Raw genomic sequence first — 21,825 nt, forward strand, 5'->3', positions numbered from 1 at the left:
GTTCACTTAACCCCCGGCTGCATCGCCGGATATGGTCTGCAATGACAAGCAATCATTAACCGACACACACAAACATAAATGAATTCTAATTGCTTCGCTTAACCGTATTGCTTTTAGTTGAAATATTGCACTGGAGGGCATCTGACAGTGCGCCGACCCCACGACTGGCGACGGTTAATTATTAAAAGATCAGGAAGGTAAATATGACGATCGACCTCGCCCCAGAACAGTCTCGACCAAGTGGCAGGGTCCCTGTGCCTTGAAGGACAGTCGTACAACGTGTGTTAATGGTGCTTGACTGCGACGGTCGAGATGAGAGTCCTATACATCAGAGGTAGAGAAATTACTCCAGTCCGCCGTGGCGTGTGAAAGTGTAACCCATTCTCTTTTCATGTTATTCGCAGTTGAAGTAAGAGCACATGGAGGGCTGTACACATTCAGAATAGGTTAAAACAGTCGTAGCTAATTTCGAATTCAGCATGTAGCGGAAACTGTTTTCTTCGCGTGGGTCAGCAGTACTGGTACAATAGACGAGCGGTAAGCTATAAAAATATGTTTTCAATGGAAAGTCAGTCTACCGAACAGGAGTGTTTGTTCAGTCTTAGTTGTTACACAAAGGTTCCTACCAGCCGTTTTAGATTGAGAAAAGCAAGATTCAGGTACATTTAAACAGTTAGTAAGCTTTAATTTTGCCTTTACCGCATTTCCCAGTACTTTGGTAAAGTCTTTATGGCATAACGACGCTAAGGCAAACATTAGTTCGGTTTACACACGGATAGGCATATCGGGCTTTCATTGTTTACATAAAGATGTCTGCCTGAACGTGAAGACGATAAGTATCTGTTATGTACATGGCATTGTTTTATGTTTTTTCGGTCGGAATTTTGTTGTATAAATCTCTCCTTACCTATCTTCGACAGACATAACTATATCTGCTAGCAAGATCCTTGTAGACAACGTTACTCGGATTTACGTTGAACGTTTGCTGACAATTTGTGGATTTGGAAGATAGAAAAAAAAGCATGGAAAACGTTTACGATGAAGTGGCTGAGGTGAACAAATATTTTTATCCTGATTTTGGTTGATTGTTTTCTTTAGGTTCAAAGCTTTTATGCGATGCATTTGTGCGCATTTGGACTGTGACTGAAAGGTAAATTTATAAGGCAGTGGTATGAGAACCTTTGTAACAAATAAGTTTACCTGACATTATCAGCAACAAGTTGCACTCCATGAAATTAAAAAAAGTTTATTGCATAAATTAAACATTTAATGGAACCAACGTTACAAAAATTATTTGTTAAAGTCATGTATTACAATAATATTAATAAATATCAATCCTTCTGTATATGGCATAAAATACGAAATGGGTAAAGCTCAACAACCTGTTTTAAAAATAACATTGCCAAATTTTGCTGGATTATTCATAACCACAAGATGGCGCTGTTTAGTAGTAAAAGAAGCAAAACTTGGCTGCTGTCAATTGAAGCACATCTCATCGTGATTCGTTCCCAGGATAATTATGGTTCACATCCGGAAGTTTTCATAAAAATTTTTTTTTTTCAAATGACAGCTTTGGTCAAAAACCCAATCAGGATTTATAGGATAGCCAGGGTTTCGAACCTGGTTAGGTCAATAAAAACTGACTGGTGATTTAGCTATTCAGTAAAATAAGCAATTTATATAAATCTAGACAATTATTAAAAGAACATTTCTCTGAAGGCAATGGATAAGATGTCTTACCAAAAAAAACGGTTTGCGTTGGTTTGTTTCCTTTGACCTTCATTATTATAAAGGTATATCCCAACATTTTAGCTTACTGTTAAATGAATGTTATTACATTGGTAGAAACGAATGCGCATTTACTCCCACCAGTTCATTACGTACGCGGATATGACGTAATTCCGCGAAGATTCTTTCTATTGCGCCGGTGTGTTAGTCACTCTAATAAACAACTAAATTGTTCGCAGCAAAGAATAGAGAGGCTAGTAGGCTGTATGTAATTGTTGTTGAAACAATGTATTGCAGTTATAATATATTTTGTGGGGCTGGTTTGTTTATGTTTGTAATACAGTTATAAATTACTTTGCAATCATACGTTAAAATAAGTTTGGTTTTCTTACCTTAAAGAGTCTTGGCTACTGTCCATCTTCATATACCAGAGGTTGGCAACCTTTAGCTTACAAAGAGCCTGTTATTAGACACTTTTGCACAAAATTAAAGTGGGCCTATACTCGGAGCTGCAAAACGGAACTTGGCAAGAATGATTTTGTTCCTTTAACGCATGAAAAACAAAATTAACGTCACTATACGTTTTAGAACCGCGTTAAAACTCTTAACAGCAACAAAAGTGTCAAATGCATCCTATTTTTTACATTACTGTTTTCTTAAATAAGTGTTTAGTCTTGGGTCAAACAGAGCGATAAAAGAGCTGTTATACCTCGAAAAAATCAACATGTTTTACACGAGTGATTTTGAATGTATAACAAACGTTTAACATTAAAAGGATTTTCGCGAAAACATGACGTATTAGTTAAATGTGTGTGTGTATGCATTTGCATTCTGACATTGGCACTCGCCACCAGAGAGTCGCAGAAGTTTTCGAATCGTCTGACTTCAGACCAAGGGTAGCACGATGACGTCATGTGCTCGAAACATCACAAGTAGTTTCATGCTCTAAAAGAGCTCTGTAAACTGGACAGCCAACACTAGGTTGTGTGACAGTAGGCTGCACTCACCACGGTTAAGCCAGTTTTGTTCGGCATTATTTTTTTGTAGGAAGTAGTTTTTTGCAAATAAAGACGCAAGAGCTTTTCTTAAAAAAAATCAAATGAGACAATGAGGGGATATGGCATTGTTGCAATCATTTTGTCAATGTATTGTTGCATAGTCAATTTTATGTAGAACATGAAATTTATTTTGCAACAAGGATATGTCCTAAATTTTTGCAATATAGAAAAATTTTATTTGACCACAGACTTCAGCTTTAACTAGTATAAGTTTTTTAAAGTTTAATTTATTAAAAGACAAAACGCTAACCATACAAGTGAATAACTAAACTACCCAAACAATAGAAACCAACAAAAGAGCTTTCCCTTGTGTTTCAGGGTGTTGAAACTGTGCTTGAAAACAACAACATAGACAGTGGTGCAGGGAAACAAGGTTTAGACTTAGACTACCTGCATTACTATCAGGCAGAACCTGCACCAGAGCCTGATTTGCCACCGCCTCCAGAAGAACACCAGTACGAGTTTGAAACTCAATCCAGTGAATCTTCTGCTAGTGATAAAGAAGAGGCTGCTGAGCCACCAAGGTCACCTGTTGGACTCGCAAGCATGGGTGACTTAGTTGTACAAGGCATCGAAAATTTGAAGACCGATGATGTATGGCATAGTTTATCAGATTCTTTTAAATTGAAAATTTTTTAGAATTTCAATGTAACTGCCTGTGTAATATGTTAGGACTTCATACACACACAAATTGTAACTTTGCTAAACAAGTTTTCACATCACAACATATTTGAAACAAATTTTAGGAGGATCCTGAAATCAGAACTATAAATGCCGAAGGAGAGCAAACCTCCTATGCTGTATTCTTATTCATAAAGGTTCCAAAACCCCTGAGTTATTCACCATAATCAGTGATTAACCTGATCAAAACCAGTTTAGTTTTTTGTTTCATGTAACAATTGCCCAGGATCAATTAACATTTAAACCAAATTTGTGACAGTTCAAAGGTAATCAAAAGAGCATGTTATATTTATTTCATTTATTTTTTTCCTTTGTTGGGTGCATGTGCAATGAAAAGAAAAGTGAAAAGGATCCTGTTGTTGTCAATGGCAACGGTGCAGAGACAGATTCTTCTGCCAAACCTCATCCAGTAATTGTGTTGTTCACCAAGGTATGTTTCTGCAAGTTATAAAACCCTATTACTTGTTTCGGCTTTGATATATACATGATTTGAGATGCGGTTTTGTAAACCAAGTAATGTAGTCTTGCTAAGGGTGTTTGACGAAGTTGTTGTTTTGCGATACTTTGAAAATGACCAACTGTTTACATTTGTACTACTATTGTGAAGCAATTAATCAGGTTGTTTAATATAGATTTCTTGTATATACTGCAACTGTGTTCTTGAGAAGCTTGGCATTAAATTTTGTTTTACCACACCTATCTTTCTATGAGAAAGAACTTTTTATGGTTGTAGTGTGCGTTGGTTACTAGGCGTGCGTTGGTAAACCGTCACAGCAAGTCAACTTACCAAATGCCAAAAACTTTATGTCAAACATTGCAACGTAATTTTCGGGGACCGGTATGTGCGTAGCAAACACCACAGTATTAGTCCAGGGCGTGTTGCCCGATCATTACGCAGTCGATTTTTCTTGCACTTGCCACAGCCGTAGGAGTATTGAGCCGAAAAGTTCACAAACATCAGTAGCACTCGAAAATCACGTCGCCGCCGGCTAATGTGGTATTTCACCGCCTGTAAAACTACGGTTGTTAACCCGACAACATGCACAGATATTGTGAATTGGTTGTGACAGGTTGAAAAACAGGCACGCGCGACCTATGTTCGCCGGTCAGCGGTTGCTGCTTCAATCATTAACCAGGCTTCGCAGACTGTCGCGCTAAGTTAGAATGCTCTGCTTCTGCTGCTCATAGTTGGCGCAAAAAGTCGTCATCGTCGACTTCCGATGTCGTCGACCTTCGCGCTGTTGAACAAATAAGCGTTGCCGATGCGCCCGGTCGTGGCCAGTGCATTTAGCCGGCAAAAAGAGCGGCCGGGCTTGGAAACTAACATCCAAGTGCGATGCGCCAAACGGAACTAATTGCATTGATTTTGTCGAGCCGCAAATATACATGTGTTAGTGCTAACTTGCGAAAACTGCTCGTCGGAGACGTGCACTTGCAGTGTTAGTATAGGTTGCGATAGCTGCCAGCTCGGTCTGTATGCCCCCGGCTCTTTGAACCAGGTCATGCACAGCTAACAAACCGACAGCCGCTTGTCTCTGCTTCAATAGCCGCAAGGTATTTTGGTGAGATATTGCGCCTGGAGTAACGCCGTACATTCTTTTCGCTTGTTACGGCACCTGTTACAGCAGCGATGTTGGCTGTATGCAATGCTTGGGATATGTTTAGTTGTTAAACAAGTCGTTGACGTCACTTTTCTGACGAATGTGTTTGAACTAAGTTGCTGTCAGGATAGACAGAGTGAAAGTAAGAGGCAGCAATTGGACGGTAACTAGTTTGGAATTAGAGAAATATTACTGGGCGCAAGGCACCCCACTAAGTTTGCTATGCGGGAGCAAGCACACTGCCTTGATTCGAAGCGCTCATGCAGAAAATGTTTGCTTAACTCTTCAAATTTGAAAGGCCCTTCGCAGCACCCGCGAAAGCCCAACACATTGTGCGCTCTTTTGATTCTTTGCTGTTGACGGTTTGGTCAACGGTTTCTTCAAGCACTAGGAGTTGTCATCAACTTCGCCTCATCTTCTTTTGGTTTAGAGTAGGCTATTTCACCTCCGGTTTTGCCAGTGTGTATGTGTGTGTATTGGTCGAGTTTTGGTAAAAGCACATTGCATTGTGACCATCAGGGCGAAAAAACGTAGTTGTAGGCCAGGTATAGTGCTGCTCCTGTTGCGTAAGGCTGTCTGTGGGCCGTATTGTATCCCAAAGAAACGAAAATGAGTGAGAATCCGCCGATGGAAGTTGTACCCGAAGGAGGTGGCGAATCGTCGCTCAGTGACCGAAAGCACGTGATTAACTTGTTTGTCAAGGTAAGAAATACTGGTTTTCGCATTTTCGGATGGTGCTAACCACGTATACATCGCGACTTAAAGGCAGCTGCATGCACTAATGGCATTACGTCTGATGCATGTTTAAAAGCCTGGTCTTTTGCAGGCATGCCCGTATATGTAAAGAAGCAATGTACGTGGGTTGTGCTTGTGTTTGCTGGAACATTGTGGAGTTTTCCAACAACATTAGAGACCCTGCTGTTCATTGTAGGGTGACTGTTTACTCGTTGCACGGAGATCGGTTTACAACCTCGAATTGCCGGCGACAGCCAACAAACCGTGTCAGTCGGCACAAATTACAACAAGCAATGTCGTGTAGTTTCGAACAAATTAATGGCAGAGAATCGATAGCACGCAGGGATACATGATTTCGTTTCGTGTAAAGAACCGCTTCATCCAAGTTGACTGCAGTGTTGCCTTTTGTTGAGCCCTCGCAGATGCGTTTGCACCTAATCCCACTTCAGCATGTGCCCGTGTTAATTCCTGACTGCATTAAACCCGCCTGACCCGTTGACGTCATTCGAGCTTGATACTCTGTGAAAGTCATTTGGTTCCACTGCACCGTTAAATGTCTCGCAGATTGGATTTACATTAATGTTGACCAAGACATGTTAATACAGCATGGTCCATAGGCTATACTACCACTCTAAAAACCGTGATTAAACTATGAAACATTGACAAATTTCTGGTGAACTAATGGCAAATAGTTTTTAAATCAATTTGTGAAAAATTTGTTCCAATGTAAAATTCTTATTAAGTTCGTCCAAGATGTTACAACATTTGTAAAAAAAATGTCATATGATAAGCGTGGTAAAGCTGAAATGAGGCGCAAACCAAGAAAACCTTTTGTTGACGTGCAGCCATCGTGGAACAATCTTCTCGGCCCAATTTGGCACTGGTGGAAAAGATTGGCAGTGTGATTCGAAAGTTGACAATCTAATTATGAGCGATCTCTCATGTCCCACTTCAGATGTGGGCGGCAACAGCGCATTCCCCGGGTGGTACGTCTTTATTTGGTTAGAGCATACCTTTTGAGACAAAGGTTGACTGTGCGAATCGGAAACTTGCCCTTTTGTGGCAACGGAACAAGCTTTTAGGGCCTAAAAAAGTATAGTCAAAGACGCGCGTTTAATTGGTCACCAAAATACATCATTATTGTTTTCGGGTTCATTATGTCTTGGTGGCAAATGGTCTTTTGGCGCGAACACTGAAAACTGTACAATAAGGTACTTGGGTCGCTTTGTCGTGCGACACGACTGTGCTGCTTTCTAAAACGGGCGCGTCTCGGTTATATAGTGCGCCGGGACAACAGCAAACAACCTGAAAGGCTGGAGTTTAATAGACCTGACCTTTTTCTTTTGTGGGACTGTGGTTGAGCCTGGAGTTTGTCTTGCATATTACCGTTGCTTCGTGGCATCCTTGTGTGATAAGTGTTTTGGAAATTTCCCACTTTTACAATCTCTGGCAATGAAAACTCCCCGTGGAAAAAATTCCAGCATTTTGTGATTGAAAACATTGCTTGTGGGTTACAAAAAACACTCTGCAACAAGCATTCTTTTGATAAAGCGCATTTTCATGTCATGACCATGGTGGCCCAGTGCATTGAAATGAGTATATATCTATATACAAGAATTTCAATCACAACATCTGTTTCTTAACTCTGGCCACAGTCATTCAGAGCATCTCATTAGTCATTCAGAATCGAAATTCCTTGGGCTGTTTTATATCAGGCCTGGCTTAACATCAAAACAATTTCCTCAATTGCACGCGAGTGAAACGATTTTTCACACAAAGCGTGTTTCTTGTGGTCCCACATTGTTTTGTTTTATGAGCAGAATCTCAATTTTGTTTTATGAGCAGCATCTTGGTGAACTAACAATCTGCATTTGCCTGTTATAATGTTTTTTTAAGTTCAACATACATTTAATGACAGTATACACTACACTGTATTTTTACATTATTTTATGTTTGTGTACTAACACACAGTTGAATACTGACTAAATTCCCTTTTGTTGTTGTATTACAAATACTCCAGATTATACTGGTATGTACAACAATTGTAACCCTGTGAAATGTGTAAGAATGTGTGTTTGAATCATATATTGCAAGTGTGTTATACTATCCTTATTACTTGGTTTGTAGGCTGGGTCAGACAGGGAATGTATTGGATGTTGTCCATTCTCACAACGTCTGTTCATGATGCTGTGGCTCAAGGGCGTTGTTTTCAATGTTACCACTGTGGACAAAGCCACGTAAGTCGATTGAATTTCATTTGTGAAGTTTAGGCAATCTTTCCAGACAAAATAAACCAGTGTTTCTTAACCCTTTTCTCTCCAATGGCCCAGATATATTTTAATAATCATTGTGTTGGTTTGCCTAAACCTAAAATAAATCCAAGACCTGTTGGTTCAGAAACAATTGCATAAACCGACATGTTTGTTCAAGTTTTCTTGGGCAGTAAGGTAACTTGTCGTGTCAACTTTTTGTAAACCACAGTATGAATCATTTCAATATCCTGGTGTAGTGCTAAGTAACACACACTACTGTTTACAAAACAACTGGTACTGTTACTTATTAGACTCCAACTTCCAGTTAGGGCCATACATTTTTAATGACTGCAATTATAAATACTGAGTACAGAGGGTGTTTTAAGCACTGGTCCATGTGCATTATACATGAGGTTAATTTTGACATTTTCCAGGCCATGTTTCATTTGTTTTTCTTTTGTTTGTTTAAACAATACTTGGGTATTTATGTATATGTTTATAAATATACAACCTGATAAAATGGGACCAAATTGGTTCATAAAAAATGTATATAACAGTACCATGTTAGATATCAGCCATAGCTAACCACACTGAAAATTACTTATTTCCAGGAAGCCGAAGCAACTAAAAGACATTGCGGCAGGCACCAACCCTCCATTTCTGCTCTTCAATGGTGAGGAACTGACTGACATACAGAAAAGTGAGGATTACATCGAGGCCGAACTCTACCCTCCTCGCTATCCGAAACTTTCCTGCAAGCACCAGCAGAGCAACACCATTGGCAATGACGTCTTTGCCAAATTCTCTGCTTTGGTCAAATTCAGAGGGAACCCAAACGATCCCAAAAAGAAGTGTAAGTTCTAACAGTTTCATTCAACTGCAACGTTGTTTTTGGGACAAGGCAAAAAATTTTGTTCAGAATAATATAGTTGGCACTTACACTGTTTCAAAAAACAATTCAATTTAACGCAATAAGAAATTGAAAATATTATATTGCGCCTTATTTCTTGCTGCGGTCTGTTTATTGAAGATGTATAGGTTGCAGTTGCAGCAACCCTGTACCTTGTCCCGGGGGATGTCGACATTGAAAAGGTTGTTAGCATCTGATAAAACTGGTGGCATTTGAACATTGAACAGTAATGACTAGCATTTACCATGCACATCCTGTATGTGGCAATTTAGTAAGCCTTAATTTGCTAACCCTACAAACCAATGTTTGATCAGCTTTCTCCTTTATGCGTGTATATGCCCTACTTCAAACATGTAGGAAATTGTGTTCATGGAAGCTTGTGATGTGTAAAGGTTAAGTTCAATGGCATTCCAGTTTAGTTTAATGTCACCATTACATGTGTTTTTGATCAGGTGTAGTGGGGTGTATAGATGCCAAGCAAAACTTTAATTTAAAGCATAAAATGAGTGTCAATTCTCATTGGTTGTACATGCTTATGTGTGCAATGAATCCATTGATAAAAGGCTTGAATGGTTACATAAGTAATCAATTTACTTTGATAAAGTCATCAAAGACTAAAAATAAAAGAAAGGCGCAACTTGTTAACAATGAATGTCATATTAGACAGTTATGTTAATTTTTTTCTTTTTCAAATACAATTTTCACTATTACTCCAGTAACACTATAAAAAGACGTTATGTAATGTTGCGCAGTAATGGAAAACAAGCTCAACGACGCCTTGCGCAAGTTGGACGTTTATCTCAACGAGCCACTGGACGACGAGATTGACTGTGACGATGACAGTGACGAACCGCAGGTGTCGAAACGGAAGTTCATAGACGGAGACACCATGACTATTGCAGACTGTAACATGCTTCCCAAACTCAACATTCTAAAGGTAAGTTGGATAAGTCATTCCCGTCTCTGGCTTCACATTGGCGTAGGCGATATGTTCCACTTTAGGAAACGGTTTTAAATGTGGGCGAAGTGTTGAAAAACGCTTGCTGGGTGTGGTAAAATGTATATACTGAAGGTTTTTCTAAGGTTAGTGTATGGGCATTAAACAAGTATTCATCCACTGAATGCGGTAAATTGTTTATAAACAGCACGCATAATGCTTTACTACTAAGACTGTGTTTCAAGAACAGGCAATCAAGAACTATTTAGCTTTGCTGCTTGCGTTATGCCCATTATGTATCGATTTACTTTCATCAACGCCAGTCAAACATTAGCAAGCCATTATAAAAATATGCAAGAGATGCATTGCAATTTAGGTCGCTGGAAAGGCAATGCAAAAGTACGATATCCCAGAGGAATTCACCGGCATCCATCGCTACCTGAAGCACGCCTACGATACAGAGGAATTCAGCCAGACCTGCCCTGATGACGGGGAGGTAATCTGGACGTACGGAGGGCGCAAACCTATGGTAAAGAAGTAATGATGGAAAGGTCCCTTGAGAGTAGGGCAGAGAGCTACAGACTGACTCACTGATCTGATATCTCTTCCATTTATGAACAATAGTCGGAATGAAAAGGCGAACCAACCATGATTTGATTATTTTGTTGTGTTTTTTTTTGTGCATGCTGTGTACTTAATATGTATTTTAGCAGTAACAACGCGCTAACCATGCGTTAGAAGGCTTAAAACAGGCTTTAAAGAAGCTGGTTTGAGACCTGCGGTTTTATTTATTGAAATAATTTACACTACAAAACAAAGACCACTACAATCCTTCGTTTCCAAGCAAGATTTTTTCCCCGAAATATACCTTCGGTTTTTGTTCGGTGCAGTTTGAAAATGTTGGTGTTTATGTAAAAAAATACTTGAGCAATTGAATTAGTTTATGTTGTCAGCATGTCTAAGTTTTACCGTTTTAGCACCGCAGCCTCAACGAAGAGCTCTGTTAACTGGTTCATAAACCGCTGTTCCGATGAAAATGTTCTCAAAAAACATTAACACACACAAAAAGCAGAAGCAATAGTTTTGTTAATCCCAGCGCTGTGTTGCCCCCTGTACAAAAGCTTTACATATGTATCTACGTGTATATAAATCACGCTATGCCAGCTCATTTTTGTTTGTGTTGAATAACGACTTGTGCGTGGCGTTTGCCTCGCATTGTTGTGACTGTATCTCTTTCCAAGCAATTGATTCGGGCGGAACTGCTTTTACCTCGTGGCAATTAGCAGCGCGTATTTGTAATTTGCTCCAGCGCGCCATCACGTGTTGAATTATTTTGTGACGGAACTGGCTTCGGGAGTGTATATTGTTACGTCATGTATTGCGCCGTGTTCAATACGGTTTAGGCGTATAGCCGATGTGAGAGCAAAAATTTTCTTAATCACGAATATTCAGTATTACCAAACGTAATCGTGCCCCCGTAGTAAACAACCATGTCCAATAACAAGGCAATTGCAAAGTGTGGCCAACGTACATTTCACTTAAATGAGCTTTTGGGGAGGATTTCAAAACTTGCAGCTTTTCAATTGTCGGCGCACCTTGTAAAAGACCCGCCGCTGGTGTTGATTTCCATTTTGATTGGTGTGCGTATGTATTACTGTTGACTATGCGGCCTGTTCGTCCATTTGTTTCATCAAGCTCGTATTGGCAGCACGGGTGGCCGGTAATGTGGCTCGAAGCTGATCAAATCCTGTCTTGTGTTATGTCCTGGCGCGTGTAGATTAATGCAAGTCGCATGAATATCGCATTGTAGCCACCACAAATTGAATCGTGTATATTCGGTACCATCAAATAAAAGTCGTCATGCAGCAAGCTGTAAGCCTGCAACGGTGCACAGCATGTACTGTTTTAGCTTTTTTAGCTCAGCGCTTGAATAAGCCCTGACTGGGTATGATTTTTCTGCAGAGTGAGCAAAAAAAGTATGACTTTTTCGTCAGGTACACATAGTAGATTTTAGTACACTGTGGCAATCATGAAGCAACTTGCTGCAAGGATAGCGTAGTAACAGACGCAGGAAAATTAAACCCGACTACTGTTGACGCAACAAAAAGTGTGTAATTTGTGTTGCATCAGTCACAGTGCTACCGACGACCTGAAGTGAAACCTTCGGTGGCTCGTAAGGGCAACGCACGAAAAAGTATAATCGGTAAATATATTTTAAAATCAACGTGTGTATTGCGATCGGAGTTTCAATATTTATCGTAACCATCGACAAGCCAGCTGAAATTTAAACCAGGCACAAAGTAATTCCTGCGCTTTAAGCATTTTGATCTTCTTGTGGCAGTCCCTTCAGGATCTATCTCACGCAAATACTTCTGGACACAATGGCGTGGTAACATGACCCCATCCAAGTGCAATGAATGCCACAAACCTTTGTATCCTATTAGACAACCTGAACCATTTATCTTCCTTCTGACAAGATCTTCAATTGGGTTTGGCAATGTAATAACCCTTCTTTTGAGTCCCAGACTAGAAAGCCGAGTTTTAAGTGTTCTTAAACTCTTGCAAATTCCATGATATTTTTCCAAACATAGAATGATAATTTCATAAGTGTAACCATTGAAGAAACATCCCCAAATCAAACTTTCCTCGCTGTTTAATATCTCACCACATTGATGACAGAAATAATGACTTTTAGCTCAATGTCAGTATTTTGACACTTTAAACAAAACATGCTAGAGTTTTTTCTATTCCTCTGTGAAAAATGCAGTACAAGTAAACGTAAAAGAAACATGTCACAACATGTCCCAGGCACACTATGTTCCCAACAAGCACAGCGCCTGCTTGTCAGTATTTTTAGACCCCACAGGTTGACTCCACTCAAGTATACTATTGCAGTCTGCAACCTCAGTACACGCGACTTGCAATCTCGGTTTCAAAGCATGTGTGTTTTTGCGCAAATACTCACCAATAGAAAATATAAAAAGTCCGATCGGCGAATATTGAAAGTCCGATCGTAGAATATTGAAACTCCTATCGGCGAATATTGAAATCCTATCGGTAAATATTGAAATCCTGATCAGTGAATATTGAAATTCCGATTGCCGAATATTGAAATCCTGATCGGTGAATGCTGTAACTCCTATCAATGAATATTGAAACTCCGATCGCAATACACATATGTCGATTTTAAAATATATTTACCGATTTAAACTTTTTCGTGCGTTGCCCTTACAGGCCACCGTAGGATTCTCATTGTTGAAGGGGTCAATTATAGGCCTATGTTGCTTGAAATCAAATCGTACAGACCTATTTGAGACGTTTTATTTAATACTCTGAAATCAAAATTCTCAGAATTAGGTATGAGCAATAACGTTAAAAGTCTTTCGAAATCCAAATTAATTTGTAAAAAAATAGAATTTCTGGACTTTATAGCTCGAAGTTTCGGAAATAAAATTTCTTTGTCGCTACGTAGAATTCAATTCTGTTTTGCACGTGTAAGGTTTGAACCTCACCAGCAAACCGTTGTATCCTAATAAACAGTTTATTATCAGGCTATGGGAATAAATCCCAAGCCGGCGAATAGCTAGTAGAGTCTCAGTAATAATAGCAGTGTAACAGTAATACGATAGAACAAGTAGAATCGAATGAAATCAAACAGAATGAATTTACCGGTTTAAACTGGGCTTTTTAAAGTTCTCCATACTGAGAGCTGATTAGTCAATAATGTCACGTGATATCACGAACCGCTCGAAGTAATATAATACAAGAACATAGGTGTGATGTGACCTAAACATAGGAGAACATTTGATGTGGTAAACAGGATGTTGAATGAATCACTTTACTCGACAATATTCGATGGCTAAATCATTTGGGTCACATTATGGGATTATGCAGTACATGTGCAAAGCTGTGCGCAAAACATTACGCAATTCAAGCACTGGTTTCTGTGACGTATATTACACACGAAAAGAACGCACGTATGAACAACAAGTATGCAAAGCAAAATGGCATTGACATTAATAAAACCACAAGGATTATCGAGTCAGGCGCCGATGATTAAGATGGTCCCCACCATAGGTATATATCTATATGTTAATGCTATATTTAAATGTGTTTCGTTACAGAAAACTTACATGTTCAGTTGTCTATGGTTGAATGGTCTCGAATTTTCTGTGTCCGTTACGCCCAATGAGCAAAGCTATAAACAATCTGATCTGAGTGGCCAGTAATGGTCACGCCTTCTAGTCAGCAGTGGTTGTTTGGGGAAGTCCCACTGTAACATTTGCTTGCTTGCCTTATCAGAAACTTGTGTCGTTGTATTTGCACAAAGCTTGTATTTGGTTGTCGTATGCACCAACACGGAGCATAATATATTCGAGTCGTTTCTTTTAAACCAGGTGTATTATTTTAGTTATTTAGTGTAATAAAATTTGAAATGATTGATTGATAATACTTTTTTATGCAATGGCCGAACTCCAACAGCTGAATGTATCATTCAATGAACACGGTGATACTGATCCTAATACTGATGCTCCTGTAATCCAATGTGATGATTCTGACAGTGTTTTTAAACCTGTAAGATGATCTATGCTTCTTAAAAGTGTTATAATTCATTAGAACACCAGATTGCAAAGTTTGTAAATACCACAAGATTTTTTTTTGCCTAATGTTAATTGGGATTACTGATGAAAATTCAGAAAAAAATGATGTGTGGTTAGTGCAGCTATTTTTTCATAGTGGTGCTTGGATGTAGACATGTATTCCTTCCTTCGTGCAAATTACAAACTCTCCAATCTAGCATATAGCTACAAATCTTTTGGATGTAAATATGTTTTTTACACATTATAGACAATTTAAAGTTAACTTATATCTTTCTCATACTATTACTGTCGTAACTAATTTGAAAGTTTGGTTGGCTTTTGTTCAGTCATACTAAACTTATTGCACCAAAATCAGTTTTGTGTAACTTATCGGACCTCATTATTTGATTTGTGAATACTTGTTTATTATATGTATAATAAATCGTCAAATGTTTAAATTCCAGCATGCACAATTTTGAAAATGTTGTTGCACAAGTTAAAATAAATAAAGTAGATAAGCTGTATTACATACAAAATAGATAGTCAAATGTTTAAATTCGTAAGCACATTTAAAATAAATGAAGTGGTTAAAGCTATCAAAACCAAACTTTCACAAAATTGTTTAAACTGAAGCTCCAGTTATTCACAGCATGCAAACAATTAGGAACACTTTGTTATAGAAATGATAACAGGAAATTATTACTTCCTTTTGATTTGGCCGCTGTAATGTATACCAACATTAAAACTTATAATTCAGTAGTGTAATTGCATGACATTTTAATTATATTTTACTGCTATCACATTGTAAATTCTGTTGTAAATAACATGTTTTTGTGGATAATCGGATGATGAAAATAAAAATTTTGTTTGTTTTTAGAAACTGACTTCATGGGCTGTATTTTCTGTAATCACAGCTGCATTTTGTGGATGTCTGCCTTATGGATATTCCCTTGGTTCCATTAATGCTGCTTCTGTTCCGATAAAGACCTTTATTTCAGATCAATATCTTGTAAGAAAAACTTCACAAAAGTTTTTGCTGAATAATCCTGCAAAAAGTAATAAAGTCACTTAACCTAATGGTATAATTTAGGTTCGCTACAACTCCACTATAACTGAAGGGGAGGTGAAGGCAATATTCACTGTCATGGCAGCTTCTTTTCCTGTGGGTGGTATTTTAGGGTGCTTTCTAGTCAGACCAACAGTGAGTCGATTTGGAAAGCTAGTAAGTGGTTTACTTGTCTTTTCATATAAAGTTGAAAGTGACACATTGATTTAGTGGAAGTTATAAGAAATCAATGTAATACGATCATACAGACACAGTTACATTTAAAACATGCAATAAAAGTGCCTGTTTAGTTTTATCAAACAATTATTACAGCATTTTTATGTCCCTACAAGTAATATTGTGCAAATGATGTATATTATTATAGTCAGCTTTGGACCTGATAGGCCTCATCAGTGCATGGTGTGACCTACAACGATCTTGTCAGCTAAATAGCCAGCGGGTTACACCTAGTTTGGTACACGATGGTTAATGGTGGCTGTATAGTTACTTCAAAGTGGAAGTCTTGCAGGCTAATTAGCTGACAAGATCACTATAGGTCACACCATAGCTGCACTAATGAGACCTATTAGGCCTCAACAGTGGCCTTGTCTGCAGCTCACAATAAAAACATTATTGACAATATTGCTTACACAAGGTATATGATGTCCAGTGAACATTTTACATTGGGTTACATTGTTTATCATTGGCTGTCCAGTGAGTGACTTTTTTTAGTGACAAATAGTTTGTATAACGTATAACAATTATTTTTCAGCGTTCTATGGCCTACCTTCATACGCTTACCATTATTGTTGCAATTTTAATGGGATTAAGCAAAGTAATGATGTCATTTGAGATCATTATAATTGGCCAGTTTGTAGTCGGAATTGTCACTTCATCAGCAGGCACTGGTAAGCTCTCTTTCGAACTGATCTTACTCTCATTTTGAGCATTTTTGAACAATGCATGATGCTTTAATACTACATTACTTGTGATCTTGACAATCTTACTAAACCAGTGCCAACTTGCAATTCTTTAAAACAAAAAGGCTTTGCTGGTAATCTGTTTAAATACTGCAAACAGAAAAAAAATTATATATTCTTACTATTGGATGAGTATAAAAACATTTTATCTCAGGTATTTCTCCTATGTATTGTATTGAAGTTGTTCCTAAGCATTGCAGAGGAACATTTGGTGCATTGATTTCATTTTTCATTGGCTTTGGTGTTTTTGTTGCAAACATACTTGGACTGCCACAGGTATGAATATGTACTTACTTACTACGTCAAACATAACCTACATAATAAATATTTTTTGTTAATGACTAAATAAGTTTTATTTTTAATATCATACTACCGGTGTACATGCATTCTGAAGCTAAACTACAGTTCAGGTCAGGAATGTTTACACTGTATTTTGTGAACCAACATATTTACAACAATAAATTGTTTAAAAGATGCAACAGAAACAAAAAGTGTGCACTGATATTTAGTCACTTCGTTGTGGACAGTTTTTATTTGGAAGGCCAGGTTAAATTATCCAACAATATTTCAAGCATTTCTTGTTGCATGCTTAACATATTCATAGATTCAGCTTTAATATTTTGTCATTTGTTTTAGATTTTGGGAAATGCGAGTCTATGGCCGGTATTTCTTGGTTTGATAGGTGTTCCAGCACTAATCTACCTGATTTGCTGTAACTTTATGGCAAGCAGTCCAAGGTGATTATATGCCTTACTCCATTTGCATGTGTCATTTTTGCTTAGCATGTGTCTAGCGTTGATAACACTAATCCTTCAACCCCCATTGATAATCATTCAGTAGATTAACTTCTTCAACACACTTAAAGGCAATATTTGGTTCCAAAATGTGGTTTGGTTCATTTAAAATCACTTTTCCATTTATTTCCAAAGTATTTTATTTTCACCTTTTAAATGCAACACTCTATAATTGACATTTTGCACATTTCAAATGCATTTACTGTTTCCCAAGCATGGCGGCATGCAGATTTTCTGCCTGGATTTGTTTGTGTTTGAACAGCTTTAAAAAATGAAGTGAAGTTAGTGTGTTTGTTTATGAACTTTTTGCTTTTTTAATCCATTCACAGCAACCTTATTAAGTTATTGTACAGTTTTGTAACTCACCTTTTTCCGTTTTTAACGATAAAAGCCGAATTTCGCATTTTTTGTCATGCTCGGGCGGTAGATGATTCATTCACTTTTGAAAGCTTTGTTTGCGTTTTGAAAATCATTACATGTATCGAAAGCAGGAAATGAAATCCAGAAACACTTTATTCGCTTAGAACATTGTACCTGACCAAGAGCGACGTCGAAGGTGCCGAAGACCTTCTGAAAAAACTTCGCGATTCTGATGACGTCAGTGACGAAATGGGCGCTTTGGCGAAGGAGAGAAGTGAACAGGAGTCAACCAAACTTATGTCAATATTCCAGGTTTATTTTCGTTTTACTAATGTTTATCTACAGCAAAACACTCGTGTAGTTAAGTTTAGGTAACCCTTTCGAACCATTTTGGCACACGTTGACTGCATTGAACAAAAGGTTAATATGTACATAAGGTTAGCAAGGCTATGCTGATTATCGGTGTTATAAAAGTTGCTGAGACGACAACAGTAAACAGGCGTATGGAAAGACCAGCAACACAAATTTTGTTCATGCTCGTCTCAGTAACTCCGTAAGTTTTCGCACTGATGGTGAGCACAGCCGTGTTCGAATCGTCTGCTGAACAATGTCCACCGTAATAGATTTCACTTTCTGGTTCAAAGTTATCCAATAACTCTTTTCGCGCCTGTGTTTTGAACATTGCTCTGTTTCGCGTTTTTGTCCTAACAACTCCGTACTTTGCGTTATTTGTAACATGTTTCAATCAGCGGCAAACCTATTTTTGGCAAAGATACTGCAATCGCAATCACTTCGCCGACAAGTTATAGCTACTGTGGTCATTTCTACGAGCCAGCAAATGTCCGGTATGAACGGTGTGATCGTCTATATGAACCAACTCTACTCGTTAGCTGGCGTTCCTACCTCATATGTGTCCTATTGCTCTGTCGGCGTAACCGGTCTGCTGGGATTTACAACCTTGATTTCGGTATGTGTTTTGATGTAAGATTATGGGATGTTTTATTTTGCAAGTCCACATCGAGTTATTTTCCTGTAGTGTTGCTGTTTGCAAAACTTAACCCCAAAATTTTAAACTCTACTAGGGGATCGTTTTTGGGTGTATAAGTTTCACTGTATGTTGCCAAGAAGAAGATTATGTGTTAAACGCATTCTTAACAGTCGTCGTACACATGAAACAACGCTTTGACTCGACAACGTCACACCTGCTAACCACAATTTGTCACTTTAGCGAAACAACATAATCTCTTTACAACATTAGTCACGTCTTCTGGACAAGTGGGGTCGACTCCCTCTGTTAATATTCGGTTTCATCGGAATGGGTACCTGTCTTATTGGTCTCGCCATCACAGCTGTGGTTCAGAGTACGGAGACCTGGGTTCCATATTTGTCTCTCGTATTTGCTGCAGGTTCGTGATTGTTACAGGTTTTTTTCATGTCACGGATAAGAAAAGTCGAAAGTTAATATGCTAATCACATGAACAAACGTTTCGAACACTGCTGTGTTCATAACCAGTTTTTCCTGTCGCTACACGACACACAATGTTTTGAGGAGTAACATATCAAATTTGGCGAAAACTGTACATTTTACTGCTGCGGGATTATTATAGATCAATCAATTATGGATACACGTAGATTATTGGCTTTTGAATCGCATCAGGAAAAGTATATGTAGTAATAATTTCGTTGGCTAGCAATCAATGAAGCCTAACCTGTTTAAGTGAAAGTTGCTCGGTCAATACAAAACATATCATGTAGATGTTCCGAATAGTAATAAGCATATTTTAATAATCGGCCGAATCTGAATGTTGAGTGTTTGTTTTTGAATTTGTTGATTCAGATTTAACAACGGCGCAAACAGGCGTTTTTGGCAACGATGGTGAAAATAAATGACGTCAATGAATATTGGCATTCGGCCGAATCTTTGCTGCATTTCTTTCATTTATGAATTCAAATAGAAATAGACGTGTACAAAACATTATTTACCGCGTTACACTAAGACTAACCCGTACATCACACATTCAGTGTTTCTGATATCGTTCGCAATCGGACCAGGACCAGTCACCCTCCTCATTGCGTCCGAGTTCTTCCCGCAGAGGTCGAGACCGGCCGCTATCACTTTAGCTTGCGTGAGCATTTTCGCCGGTTTCACAACAACGGTGATAGTGTGGCCGTACATGCAGGTAGATTGAGGGGAATATGTTGTATTCCTTATGTAGTAACACTTTTTATTGATACCTCCAATTGCAAGTTTAAAAAAACAGCTATAGCTTACAGTAACTATACTTTTGCCGGTAACTGCATTTTAAATCGGACAAGATCCCAAACCAATATTTATTGTAAAATCCAGAGAATTAACCATTGCCCTGGTCTGACTCCATATATGGTAACTTGTTTTTGACCAATCACCAGGCGGCGATGGGCGGATTCGCGTATCTTCCATTTGCTGCGATTACGCTCAGTTGCGCCGCCTTCGTACGTCTCGTCGTGCCTGAGACCAAAGGAAAAACCTTCCTCGAGATAGAGAAAGCGTTCAAAACGAAACAGGTTTTCTGTCTGAGATCGAAGAACAACGACGAGATCCCACCTGAAAATAACAACGCGTTATTGTAGTTTTGTTAATGTTTTGGTGTTGTTAGCTTTGGGTGAATGCAAACTTGCTATTTTTATCAAGTTAACTGTCTTAACCTTTTCTGTGTTATGCTACAACAGAAAACATATGCGGCGAAATACTGTGTTGCGTGATATCCCAAACTATTTTTTTGCGGGACAAAAAACGTTGCTGACGAATTGTATGTCTTAATAATGATGCCATTGTCTTGATACTGATAATGGCATTATACTGTTTGGATAATTTAGGGTTTTAGGTACATGTACATTTTTTGCTCTGTGCTATTGTAAGTTCCAAGTACCAGCTAATCGTTGCACCAATTTATTTTTATCCATTATTTATTAGGCAAACTCCAACAGTTCCATTCACTCGTTTAGCGGCTATTTCTAATACTTTGTTTAGAATTGAATTGCCTGATTTGTGGTGAATTCACAGTATTGTATCCTGCAGCATGTAGCTTCCATCTTTGCAACTTGTCGGGGTCACCACTTACGCGTCGTCCCACTGTATTGTGTTCCATCTCCTTCAAATGACAAAACGAGCGACGGGAGAAATGCAACGAAAACTGCAGCTAATTCCTTATACCGTGTGTGCTACAAATTCCACTACCAAATCACATTACGCTTTCTTAAGGCACAATCATTTTTGATACACCATTCCTGACATAGTCAGATATTATGAATTCATAATCACCCTGCCTCAAGCTGCTTTACTTAGATGTGCGAAACACCAGCATATTTCTTCATGAGATTCCATCCTATATTGATTTACCCGTCACGTGTGTTTGCAGGGATTTGTTGATTATTGCCTCATCAAGCACGTGCCACCTTACATGTCTTTCGGTCACTTGAATTGTTGCAATCCATCGTGTCGCTGAAACTGAACTCCTACACTTCGCAATCCTCAAAACCGATATTTGCCTTGGCAACAATTTTTCGTTTTGCTCAACGTGAAGTGTTTCAGCGAATGATCAAATTTTTTAATTGTATTTCGCGCAAAAAATCTATTTGAACATTAAACACAAGAAACAATATTGCATGGCCACCAAAAACTTTTATATAGTCTATCGAGTCTGGTGCCAATTTTTTATGGAGACATTAGCTTCTCAAAAACACATGGAGTGCAATTTGATATCTTTTGAATGAAATGTGCTTTAATATGCAAACGTATGTACCATACAATAAACGGGCAACATGAATACTTTTGGCATGTTAGTGCACGTCAATACATATACGTGTTGTGAGCTGGTTTAAAGGTATGCAATGTATTGAGTAATTTATCGAATAAAGTTCACAGTTAGTCACTTTGCGCCTGTGTCACCCTGGTGCGTGTAGTGGCTCATAAAGCCCCAACAAAATTTGCTAATTGTGGAAGAAGGTTTACTTGGTAGCCTGTAAATAGCATTTTTGTCTTGTCATAAATTTGCGTAATATTTGAGAAACCACAACCAGAAATGAGTTCATTTCCGCTGTAGTAGCTTCGTCCACTTAAATGCAGTAGTATTTTCTGTCCGTCTCAGTGTTACAAAATGACTGTTGTTGAAGACTGTCAGGTTT

General features: G+C 38.4%; 2 protein-coding genes across 3 annotated transcripts; both read left to right on the plus strand.

The window, feature by feature from the left end:
- Positions 1-918: 918 nt before the first annotated feature.
- On the plus strand, positions 919-11,785 carry LOC145894020 (chloride intracellular channel protein 5-like). Of its 2 annotated transcripts, none has more exons than XM_082982454.1 (7): positions 919-1,052; positions 3,105-3,380; positions 3,533-3,604; positions 7,931-8,040; positions 8,667-8,908; positions 9,718-9,902; positions 10,279-11,785. In XM_082982454.1, the coding sequence occupies exons 1-7, from the start codon at positions 1,023-1,025 to the stop codon at positions 10,441-10,443; spliced, it is 1,080 nt and encodes a 359-aa protein (XP_082838580.1). In that variant the 5' UTR covers positions 919-1,022; the 3' UTR covers positions 10,444-11,785. The 2 variants fall into 2 exon arrangements, with proteins under 2 accessions (XP_082838580.1, XP_082838579.1); XM_082982453.1 differs by lacking the exon at positions 3,533-3,604 and adding an exon at positions 3,805-3,897.
- Positions 11,786-14,303: 2,518 nt separating this feature from the next.
- On the plus strand, positions 14,304-21,452 carry LOC145894017 (solute carrier family 2, facilitated glucose transporter member 5-like). The gene is made up of 11 exons (XM_082982449.1): positions 14,304-14,477; positions 15,360-15,491; positions 15,573-15,704; positions 16,300-16,435; positions 16,662-16,783; positions 17,144-17,244; positions 17,826-17,973; positions 18,434-18,628; positions 18,920-19,067; positions 19,684-19,841; positions 20,071-21,452. Exons 1-11 carry the CDS (start codon positions 14,367-14,369, stop codon positions 20,269-20,271), a joined length of 1,584 nt encoding a protein of 527 aa, XP_082838575.1. The 5' UTR covers positions 14,304-14,366; the 3' UTR covers positions 20,272-21,452.
- The last annotated feature ends 373 nt before the right edge of the window (positions 21,453-21,825 follow it).

This window comes from Ascidia mentula, chromosome 3 (genome assembly GCF_947561715.1).
Source record: "Ascidia mentula chromosome 3, kaAscMent1.1, whole genome shotgun sequence".
Classification (NCBI taxonomy): Eukaryota; Metazoa; Chordata; class Ascidiacea; order Phlebobranchia; family Ascidiidae; genus Ascidia; species Ascidia mentula.

Coding starts and splice junctions, on each gene's coding strand:
- LOC145894020 (XM_082982453.1), top strand. CDS start 1,023: ATGGAAAACGTTTACGATGAAGTGGCTGAG. Junction 1,053..3,104: donor TTTACGATGAAGTGGCTGAG/GTGAACAAATAT, acceptor CTTGTGTTTCAG/GGTGTTGAAACTGTGCTTGA. Junction 3,898..7,930: donor TAATTGTGTTGTTCACCAAG/GTATGTTTCTGC, acceptor CTTGGTTTGTAG/GCTGGGTCAGACAGGGAATG.
- LOC145894017 (XM_082982449.1), top strand. CDS start 14,367: ATGGCCGAACTCCAACAGCTGAATGTATCATTCAATGAACACGGTGAT. Junction 15,492..15,572: donor TTATTTCAGATCAATATCTT/GTAAGAAAAACT, acceptor GGTATAATTTAG/GTTCGCTACAACTCCACTAT. Junction 15,705..16,299: donor TGAGTCGATTTGGAAAGCTA/GTAAGTGGTTTA, acceptor ATTATTTTTCAG/CGTTCTATGGCCTACCTTCA.